Source organism: Entelurus aequoreus, linkage group LG22 (genome assembly GCF_033978785.1).
Source record: "Entelurus aequoreus isolate RoL-2023_Sb linkage group LG22, RoL_Eaeq_v1.1, whole genome shotgun sequence".
In the NCBI taxonomy this organism is placed as follows: Eukaryota; Metazoa; Chordata; class Actinopteri; order Syngnathiformes; family Syngnathidae; genus Entelurus; species Entelurus aequoreus.
Window position 1 is genome coordinate 13809336 of NC_084752.1, and position 12057 is coordinate 13821392.

The window sequence follows — 12057 nt, forward strand, 5'->3', positions numbered from 1 at the left end:
CACCTACCTGTATTTACAGATGAAACATGATTATTATTATTATAAATGTAAGCATGTTATCACACCCACACTTTGTTTGCCATCATTTTTTTAAGTGCAAAAACTTGCCTTTTTCCTCACGTTTTGTTTAAGCAAAATAAACAACGTAGGATATGACACATCTGAATTCATCTTCTTCTTATGTTTGCTGCACATGCGCACTTTAATAATCTGCCACTTTTTATAACAGACATCGAAAGAAAGACTTAAAAATAATCCCCAGTTAAAACCCGCCGCATGACCACCAACCCGCAAAAATATTCAAGGGAGGGTAGGTGATATCATTAGGGACGTAACGGTTTGTCACCAAAAGTATCATGATTATTAAAGGCCTACTGAAATGAATTATTTTTATTTAAACGGGAATAGCAGATCCATTCTGTGTGTCATACTTGATCATTTCGCGATATTGCCATATTTTTGCTGAAAGGATTTAGTAGAGAAAATCGACGATAAAGTTCGCAACTTTTGCTCGCTGATAAAAAAAAGCCTTGCCTGTACCGGAAGTAGCGTGACGTCACAGGAGCTAGTATTCCTCACAATTCCCCGTTGTTTACAATGGAGCGAGAGATTCGGAGCGACAAAGCGACAATTACCCCATTAATTTGAGCGAGGATGAAAGATTCGTAGATGAGGAACGTTACAGTGAAGGACTGGAGAGGCAGTGATGGACGTATCTTTTTTCGCTCTGACCGTAACTTAGGTACAAGCTGGCTCATTGGATTCCACACTATCTCCTTTTTCTATTGTGGATCACGGATTTGTATTTTAAACCACCTCGGATACTATATCCTCTTGAAAATGAGAGTCGAGAACGCGAAATGGACATTTAAAGTGACTTTTATCTCCACGACAATACATCGGTGACACACTTAGCTACTGAGCTAACGTGATAGCATCGTTCTCAAATGAAGATAGAAACAAAATAAATAAACCCCTGACTGGAAGGATAGACAGAAGATCAACAATACTATTAAACCATGTACATGTAACTACACGGTTAAAAATTCTCAGCCTGGTAAGGCTTAACAATGCTGTTGCTAACGACGCCATTGAAGCTAACTTAGCTACGGGACCTCGTCAGAGCTATGATAAAAACATTAGCGCTCCACCCGTGCTCACCTGCGTTCCAGCGATCGACGGAGCGACGAAGGACTTCACCCGATCATAGATGCGGTCGGCGGCTAGCATCGGATAGCGCGTCTGCTATCAATCTCAAAGTCCTCCTGGTTGTGTTGCTGTAGTCCGTCGCTAATACACCGATCCCCACCTACAGCTTTCTTCTTTGCAGTCTTCATTGTTGATTAAACAAATTGCAAAAGATTCACCAACACAGATGTCCAGAATACTGTGGGATTTTGCGATGGAATCAGAGCTTTTTGTATTGGATCCAATGGGGTCCGAATACTTCCGTTTCAACCATTGACTTCATGCGCATACGTCATCATACACAGACGTTTTCAACCGGAAGTTTCGCGGGAAATTTAAAATTGCACTTTATAAGTTAACCCGGCCGTATTGGCATGTGTTGCAATGTTAAGATTTCATCATTGATAATGGAGAAAGACATAAATGTCTCTTGTTTTCATGTTAGCATTTAAGCTAGCTAGTGCTTGCTTCTCTAATAAATGAGCCCTTTGAGTTTATCAATGTGTTATCAATCACGGTTTTACGAACATTTTAATTGAAAATGGTAATATTAACTGTGGGAAGTTTTACCACGGTTCACCATCATACCGTTTATCGTTACATCCCTAGACATTATCATCCACTGTGCCATGACACATGTCCATGCAATTTTTCTCGATGGGGTAGACACAAATTGAGCAAAAACATGAGAGAAAAAATATTTTAGAAATACCAATAATTTTACCATGTGGCTAATGTTTTAAGATGGGAGGGAGTGGGGGGGTGTATTGTACTGTGACCTGCTGTTCGTTGATTAGAGCTCCAAAAATGTCCATTTAGACAAGAAAAAGTTGCTAGATTTGTTTTAAATTAGTTGAAAAAGATAGTCCTGAGGGATCTGTGCCTTTTAAACATTGATTGATCCTGCTACGTCTTCTTATTGTAAGGCAGAACTGGAGTCGTATCTGTAAAGGCTACACTCAAAACAGGACCAAAAAGTTGCGTATGGTGTGGGGATGCAACAATAACACTAGGAATGTAACGATATAACAATTTCATACTCATATGAAATTACACAAGTCTGCAATTAAAGGCGGGCAGCAATTAACGGTGCCAGATTTCTTTGGCACGGTTAACATAGCAACGTCTGCTGCCAAGTGTCAAATGGCAGCTACGGTTACTATGACAGAACAATAAAAAATACATTCTCATATTAAACAGTTTTGTGAGCCAATTCTAAATCATTAGAGTAAAAGTTAATGTGAACGTTTCAACTATTCAAGATTATCATTGTCAATATTGTTGTCCTAGTGGAAATCGGGAGAATGGTTGCCCCGGGAGATTTTCGGGAGGGGCACTGAAATTTGGGAGTCTCCCATACTTGGGTGGAGGTTCCACAGCAATCGTATCCAAAACAGCCGACTGTCATTTGCGGTGGCGGGAGTGTCGCTAAGCCCATTTTGATGTGTCTTTTGTTGATGTTGAGTGAAAAGAGCAGCATGTTTACGTTCAAACATACAGTAAGTCATCTTATAGTGTGTTTAAAGGCAGCAAGGCAGTGTTGTTGAGCTCGGAAATGACAGCACACAACCGTGACGTCATCACAAGTCTCCGTTTGCGCCATGTACACGCATAAGCTCAGCGGAGAGTTTAGGACAGTGGTTCTTAACCTTGTTGGAGGTACCGAACCCCACAAGTTTCATATGCGCATTCACCGAACCGTAATCATAAAATGATGTTATTATATTAAAGAAATACTAATAAAGATATATTTTACAAACAGAAAGTTACAGGAATGTACACATAATCCCATGTTTACATCTCATTGTGCAACATGTGAATATTTTAGTGAACTAAATGCGATATCTGAAAGGGATACACATTATTTCCAAAGCAGGACCCCCACCCAGATATATAATACTAGTACACAGCTCATGAAAAACAATATGTTATAGTCATTGTAAGTGGGCCAAAACACCTATATTAGAAAATAATCTCATGGAAATGACTGCTTTCATTTGATTACAATATTAAAACATTGAACTTGTTATTTAGTCAGGTTTGGGACAGGTGTGCTGCAGGTGTGACCACAGTGCATGTGCACGTCTGACGTCGCTCACATGTGCGCCACTGAATGCTCAAGGAGTTTTTGCGTTTGCTCACACATATGGAAAATTAGAGGGAACATTGTTTGCGGGTATCCATAATACACCGACAGGGAGAAGTTTTTATTTACACGATGAGTCGGGCGTGTCTTGACCTCCGCGGCGGAGGCTCTGCCGAACCCCCGAGGCCGACTCACCGAACCCCTAGGTTTCGATCGAACCCAGGTTAAGAACCACTGGTTTAGGATCTCTACACTTTGGCCAGCTTTTGTAAAAGTCTGCATTTTTAAAGACAAAAGTATGTGTCTGCGTGTGGACAAGAGGCCTAAATGCAGAGATAAGTATGAGATAAGTATCTGTGTTCGTGTGGACATGGCCTTACACAACATATGTCGTTTCAGTTTCTACATGGTGGTGCATTAACAATTGCTTTTTTGGTGTCCACACTGCACAGGGCAGAGCAATTGCATACATTATGTCAGCCATAGATAGATTGCAGTTCTGTGGGAAACAGTATACATGCCGTCATTGAAATAAGGTAAAACTACCGAGTTTGTTTGATACAAGAATGTATACACATGCTCTAGAACAGGGGTCACCAACCTTTTTGAAACCAAGAGCTACTTCTTGGGTACTGATTAATGCGAAGGGCTACCAGTTTGATACACACTTAAATAAATTGCCAGAAATAGCCAATTTGCTCAATTTACCTTTAACTCTACGTTATTATTAATAATTAATGATATTTACACTTAATTGAACGGTTTAAAAGAGGAGAAAACACGAAAAAAATGATAATTAAATTTTGAAACATAGTTTATCTTCAATTTCGACTCTTTAAAATTCAAAATTCAACCGAAAAAAGGAAGAGAAAAAGTAGCTAATTTGAATCTTTTTGAAAAAATTTAAAAAATAATTTATGGAACATCATTAGTAATTTTTCCTGATTAAGATTAATTTTAGAATTTTGATGACATGTTTTAAATAGGTTAAAATCCAATCTGCACTTTGTTAGAATATATAACAAATTGGACCAACCAAGCTATATTTCTAACAAAGACAAATCATTATTTCTTCTAGATTTTCCAGAACAAAAATTAAAAAAAAAACATTCAAAAGATTTTGAAATAAGATTTAAATTTGATTCTACAGATTTTTTTAGATTTGCCGGAATAATTTTTTTGAATTTTAATCATAATAAGTTTGAAGAAATATTTCACAAATATTCTTCGTCGAAAAAACAGAAGCTAAAATGAAGAATTAAATTAAAATGTATTTATTATTCTTTACAATAAAAAATTTTTTTACTGAACATTGATTTAAATTGTCAGGAAAGAAGAGGGAGGAATTTAAAAGGTAAAAAGGTATATTTGTTTAAAAATCCTAAAATCATTTTTAAGGTTGTATTTTTTCTCTACAATTGTCTTTCTGAAAGTTATAAGAAGCAAAGTTAAAAAAATAATGAATTTATTTAAACAAGTGAAGACCAAGTCTTTAAAATATTCTCTTGGATTTTCAAATTCTATTTGAGTTTTGTCTCTCTTAGAATTAAAAATGTCGGCCAAAGCGAGACCAGCTTGCTAGTAAATAAATAAAAATTAAAAAAATAGAGGCAACTCACTGGTAAGTGCTGCTATTTGAGCTATTTTTAGAACAGGCCAGCGGGCGACTCATCTGGTCCTTACGGGATACCTGGTGACCGCGGGCACCGCGTTGGTGACCCCTGCTCTAAAAAAATACAACACAACAATTAAAGGCCTACTGAAACCCACTACTACCGACCACGCAGTCTGATAGTTTATATATCAATGATGAAATCTTAACATTGCAACACATGCCAATACGGCCAGGTTAGATTAGTAAAGTGCAATTTTAAATTTCCCTCGAAATATCCTGCTGAAAACGTCTCGATATGATGACGTTTGCGCGTGACGTCACGGATTGTAGCGGACATTTTGGGACACCATTGTGGCCAGCTATTAAGTCGTCTGTTTTCATCGCAAAATTCCACAGTATTCTGGACATCTGTGTTGGTGAATCTTTTGCAATTTGTTTAATAAACAATGGAGATAGCAAAGAAGACAGCTGTAGGTGGGAAGCGGTGTATTAGCGGCCGGCTGCAGCAACACAAACACGTAGCCGGTGTTTCATTGTTTACATTCCCGAACGATGACAGTCATACTTTACCATTGGCCTGGGACAAGCTTTACCATTGGCTTGGGACAACAGAGACTCTTACCAGGAGGACTTTGAGTTGGATATGCGGTACCGTGAGTACGCAGCTGCGGCTTCCAAACATTTGATCGCTTGCCCGTACGTGCGTGCCGCTATGTGCATGGCACGTACGTAACTTTGGGGAAATATATGTGCTGTATTAACTTTGCGCAGGTGAACGGTACTTTGGGCTGTGGGATTGAGTGTGTTGTGCGGGTGTTTGATTTGTATTGGCGGGTTATATGGATGGGAGGGGGGAGGCGTTTGTTATGCGGGATTAATTTGTGGCATATTAAATATAAGCCTGGTTGTGTTGTGGCTAATAGAGTATATATATGTCTTGTGTTTATTTACTGTTTTAGTCATTCCCAGCTGAATATCAGGTCCCACCCGCCTCTCACAGCATCTTCCCTATCTGAATCGCTTCCACTGCCCTCTAGTCCTTTACTCTCACTTTCCTCATCCACGAATCTTTCATCCTCGCTCCAATTAATGGGGAAATCGTCGCTTTCTCGGGCCGAATCGCTCTCGCTGCTTGTGGCCATGATTGTAAACAATGTGCAGATGTGAGGAGCTCCACAACCTGTGACGTCACACTACTTCCGGTACAGGCAAGGCTTTTTTATCAGCGACCAAAAGTTGCGAACTTTATCGTTGATGTTCTCTACTAAATCCTTTCAGCAAAAATATGGCAATATCGCGAAATTATCAAGTATGACACATAGAATAGATCTGCTATCCCCGTTTAAATAAGAAAATCTCATTTCAATAGGCCTTTAAAACCATTGGCTGACTTGAGGACATTCAGTTCGAAAAGTCTTCAACATGCAAGTTGAGAAGTAACCTGACATTCCACTCTGCGGTCCCGGGAGCCGAATAAAGTGAACAAACTGGAGTAGTAAGAGAGTACGGAATGCAGACTAGTTAGAAAAAGTAACATTGAAATAAAAATACCTGTGAGCTGGGATCTTTGCTCCTCTGTGCTGACAAGAAGGCCACAGCCATGAAGTAGTCAGGCCACTCCAGATAGTCGTCCCTCTTCTTAGTTGTTGTGTTAATGCTGCACACATTTAAACATCATGACGCCATTGTAAGCATGTGAAAAATGCCATCCATCCATTTCCTACCGCTTGTCCCTTTGATGCTTTCCAAAGAGTGTGGCTGTTGTGAAACAAAATATGACTTACCCATTACAAGGGCCAGTCGTGTCTTCCATGGTGTTTAAAACAGCTTTTTGCTGATATATGACGTTTGAACGCTGTGGAAAAACAACTATGACTATTACGACTACTCAGACGTTTACAGAATTGTGTATAGAATAAACACACATGTCCAACTATACTAAACCGGAAGACATCTCCCGCCTTGATTTACGAACGTCCGCCCCTGTTGCCGTTTCTCGATTTAAGTTCTACAGGCCATAATCTGAATCCTGTTATAACATTTGTTTAGACAAAATCTTGTTGTTTGGAGATATAATAGATATTATAACACTGCATACTTACAAAAGAGCACAATAGAACAGTGACTTTTATTTGTTTGATACGTAGCGTAATAAAGCAGTGCCTGACAGTCTGCAATGGGGACAATATATTTCTTACGTTGTCGTTCTAATACAGCCATCTAGTGGTTAATCGAAGGAATTGCTGTGGTACCCAAGTCTTTTTTATGATTTTAAATTACATTAAAGAAACCAAATATTTACAATGCTGTTTTAATATACTCACATTTATATAAATAATACTTTTAACCGATTTTATTTTACATATTTACGTATGTTATACACAGCCAGTGAAGTTGGCACGTTGTGTAAATCGTAAATAAAAACAGAATAAAATGATTTGCAAATCTTTTTCAACTTATATTCAATTGAACAGACTGCAAAGACAAGATATTTAATGTTCAAACTGAGAAACTTATTTTTTTTGCAAATAATCCGTGATTTAGAATTTAATGGCAGCAACACATTGCAAAAAAAAAGTTGGCACAGGGGCATTGTTACTGCGGTGTTACATGGCCTTTCTTTTTAACAACTCTCAGCAAACGTTTGGGAACTAAGGAGACCAATTTTTGAAGCTTTTCAGGTGGAATTCTTTCCCATTCTTGCTTGATGTACAGCTTAAGTTGTTCAACAGTCCGGGGTCTCGTATTTTAGGTTTCATAAAGCGCCCCACATTTTCAATGGGAGACAGGTCTGGACTTCAGGCAGGCCAGTCTAGTACCCGCACTCTTTTACTATGAAGCCACGCTGTTGTAACACATGGCTTGGCATTGTCTTGCTGAAATAAGCAGGGGCGTCCATGATGACTTTGCTTGGATGGCAACATATGTTGCTCCAGAACCTGTATGTACCTTTCAGCATTAATGGTGCCTTCACAGATGTGTAAATTACCCATGCCTTGGGCACTAATACACCCCCATACCATCACAGATGCTGGCTTTTGAACTTTGCGCCTAGAACAATCCGGATGGTTCTTTTCCTCTTTGTTTCGGAGGACACGACGTACACAGTTTCCAAAAACTATTTTAAATGTGGACTCGTCAGACCAAAGAACATTTCTCCACTTTGCATCAGTCCATCTTAGATGAGCTCGGGCCCAGCGAAGCCGGCGGCGTTTCTGGGTGTTGTTGATGAATGGCTTTCGCTTTGCATAGTAGTTTTAACTTGCACTTACAGATGTAGCAATGAACTGTAGTTACTGACAGTGGTTTTTTGAAGTGTTCCTGAGCCCATGTGGTGATGTCCTTTACGCACTGATGTCGCTTTTTGATGCAGTACCGCCTGAGGGATCCAAGGTCTCGGGCGTTCAATGTTACGTGCAGTGATTTCTCCAGATTATCTGAATCTTTTGATGATATCATGGACCGTAGATGGTGAAATCCCTAAATTCCTTGCAATAGCTGGTTGAGAAATGTTGTTATTAAACTGTTGGACAATTTGCTCACGCTTTTGTTCACAAAGTGGTGACCCTCGCCCCATCCTTGTTTGTGAATAACTGAACATTTCTTGGAAGCTGCTTTTATACCCAATCATGGCACCCACCTGTTCCCAATTAGCCTATTCACCTGTGGGATGTTCCAAATAAGTGTTTGATTAGCATTCCTCAACTTGCTCAGTCTTTTTTTGCCACTTGTGCCAGCTTTTTTGAAACATGTTGCAGGCATCAAATTCCAAATGAGCTAATATTTGCAAAAATAAAGTTTTCCAGTTCGAACATAAAGTCTATTCAATTGAATATAGGTTGAAAATGATTTGCAAATCATTGTATTCTGTTTTTATTTACGATTTACACAACGTGCCAACTTTACTGGTTTTGGGGTTTGTAAAATGTATTTTTTGCATTTCACAAATGTTTTGTAGTATGCTAACAATACAATGAGCTGCTGAAGACCAGTGTTGTGACATACTGTATAATTTGGAAAAACAAAGACATGATTTATTTTTTTCACAACGCAAATTACGTCATACGTCTCTTAAGCATAAGTTAAAAGACATCGCAGCCGTTTAGTTTGGTTACCCTCCAAAAATTCATCACATCATGCTCACATAGTTACATTTACACAACTAATAACACTGACAGCATTATCACATTCTTACATGGTGAATCGAATTACTCTGTGTCAAAATAAATCATTTAATAAGACATTGTGCGGCCTTTCCCGTCTGCCTTAACCTATTAACAAACTTATTTCTGCCTCTTGCTAATGACATGATGTGGCAGAAACAGCCAAGGAATTACAACATAAACATGTAATATCAACAAACAATGACAGAAAACATAAATTATGGTTTTAAGACACATTTAATCTAGTTATGGTATATAGAGACAACGATCACTGAGAAAGTTTGGGGGTAAGGCGAATAGTTGATGCCTCTGCCACCTCATCGGTGTAAAGTGGTGGAAACACTGCATTTATTTTACTTCTAATATCTAACAGGCAGCAAGTGTGAATGGGTGCTAGATGAGTCTTCAACAGTGCAGGGCTCAAAATAGCAATATTAATGATTGATTTTATTCAAAAATGCATAATTTGTCAGCCCATTGTAGAAAATAATTCCATTTACAGCACCTTTAAATTACAAATTTATGGCTTTTTGGAATTTCGCTAAATACAAACATGACCCAACACCAACTGCCAGTTTGTCTGAACAGTATCTATACTGTTTAACTTTGTCAAAAAGATAACTACATTTTCACACTAGCTCAAGACCAACCAGAGAATGAACAGGAGCTTCTGTGAATACTTGAAAGTTACTGCATAGGAAAAATGGTAAATCATTGATCAGTTTTCTGTGGAGGATTCTGTATTAATCAGCGTGGAGGTACTCTTCAGCCTGTATGTCAAAACACAAGAACAGTCAATTACATATTTTTTTAAATGCTATTTAAGCCAACAAATGACTTACATGCTGTTGATCCGATGTAGTCTGTCTTTTAAATCATCCTGGACAAAGAGCGAGACAAGTATGTACCGTATTTTTCGGAGTATAAGTCGCACCGGCCGAAAATGCATAATAAAGAAGGAAAATAACATATATAAGTCGCACTGGAGTATAAGTCGCATTTTTGGGGGGAAATGTATTTGATAAAACCCAACACCAAGAATAGACATTTGAAAGGCAATTTAAAATAAATAAAGAATAGTGAACAACAGGCTGAATAAGTGTACGTTATATGACGCATAAATAACCAACTGAGGACGTGCCTGGTATGTTAACGTAACATATTATGGTAAGAGTCATTCAAATAACTATAACATATAGAACATGCTATACGTTTACCAAACAATCTGTCACACCTAATCGCTAAATCCCATGAAATCTTATACGTCTAGTCTCTTACGTGAATGAGCTAAATAATATTATTTGATATTTTACGGTAATGTGTTAATAATTTCACACATAAGTCGCTCCTGAGTATAAGTCGCACCCCCAAAAACTGCGACTTATAGTCCGAAAAATACGGTACTTAATGCAACAATGTTCAAATGCTAATGCTAAATGCAAGTGGATAATCTAATTTACTGTATATTAACACATTTTAGTAAGATAGTTGTTTTGCACTGATACACCAATGAAATGTATCCCCACAATAATAATAACCATATTGTACATGCACGCTGTTGATAAACTGAGTCGCACGACTCAATGGTTATTGAGATGCACCTGTACAAAACCCAGAACCAGTGAAGTTGGCACGTTGTGTAAATGGTAAATAAAAACAGAATACAATGATTTGCAAATCCTTTCCAACCTATATTCGATTGAATAGACTGCAAAGACAAGATACTTAACATTCAAACTGGAAAAACTTTGTTATTTTTTGCAAATATTAGCTCATTTGGAATTTGATGCCTGCAACATGTTTCAAAAAAGCTGGCACAAGTGGCAAAAAGAATGAGAAAGTTGAGGAATGCTCATCAAACACTTATTTGGAACATCCCAGAGGTGAACAGGCTCATTGAGAACAGGTGGGTGCCATGATTGGGTATAAAAGCAGCTTCCATGAAATGCTCAGTCATTCACAAACAAGGATGGGGTGAGGGTCACCACTTTGTCAACAAAAGCGTGAGCGAATTGTCCAACAGTTTAAGAACAACATTTCTCAACAAGCTTATGCAAGGATTTTAGGGATTTCACCATCTATGGTCCGTAATATCATCAAAAGGTTCAGAGAATCTGGAGAAACCACTGCACGCAAGCGATGATATTACGGACCTTCGATTCCTCAGGCGGCACGGCATCAAAAAGTGACATCAGTGTGTAAAGGATATCACTACATGGGCTCAGGAACACTTCAGAAAACCACTGTCAGTAACTACAGTTCGTTGCTACATCTGTAAGTGCAAGTTAAAACTCTACTATGCAAAGCCAAAGCCATTTATCAACAACACCCAGAAACGCCGCCGGCTTCGCTGGGCCCGAGCTCATCTAAGATGGACTGATGCAAAGTGGAAAAGTGTTCTGTGGTCTGACGAGTTCACATTTCAAATTGTTTTTGGAAACTGTGGACGTCGTGTCCTCCGGAACAAAGAAGAAAAGAACCATACGGATTGTTATAGGCACAATGTTCAAAAGACAACATTTGTGATGGTATGGGGGTGTATTAGTGCCCAAGGCATGGGTCACTTACACATCTGTGAAGGCACCATTAATGCTGAAAGGTACATACAGGTTTTGGAGCAACATATGTTGCCATCCAAGCAACGTTATCATGGACGCCCCTGCTTATTTCAGCAAGACAATGCCAAGCCACGAGTCACAAAAGTGTGGCTTCATAGTAAAAGAGTGCGGATATTAGACTGGCTTGCTTGTAGTCCAGACCTGTCTCCCATTGAAAATGTGTAGAGCAATATGAAGCCTAAAATACCACAACAGAGACCCCGGACTGTTGAACAACTTAAGCTGTACATCAAGCAAGAATGGGAAATAATTTCACCTGAAAAGCTTAAAAAAATGGTCTCCTCAGTTCCCAAACGTTTACCGAGTGTTGTTAAAAGGAAAGGCCATTTAACACAGTGGTAAAAATGCCCGTGCCAACTTTTTTTGCAGTGTGTTGCTGCCATTAAA

General features: G+C 38.7%; 1 protein-coding gene across 1 annotated transcript in view; it reads right to left on the reverse strand.

The window, feature by feature from the left end:
* The window catches only part of LOC133639416 (centrosomal protein of 44 kDa-like), a 32308-nt gene that overhangs the window by 9701 nt on the left and 10550 nt on the right, over positions 1-12057 (reverse strand). The window contains exons 10-12 of the mRNA XM_062032707.1: positions 6674-6744; positions 6441-6546; positions 1-7 (exon numbers count right to left, since the gene is read on the reverse strand). The exon at positions 1-7 is cut by the window's left edge and continues 129 nt beyond it. Of these exons, the coding sequence (XP_061888691.1) occupies positions 1-7; positions 6441-6546; positions 6674-6744 (184 nt within the window). The remainder of the gene's footprint in view (positions 8-6440; positions 6547-6673; positions 6745-12057) is intronic.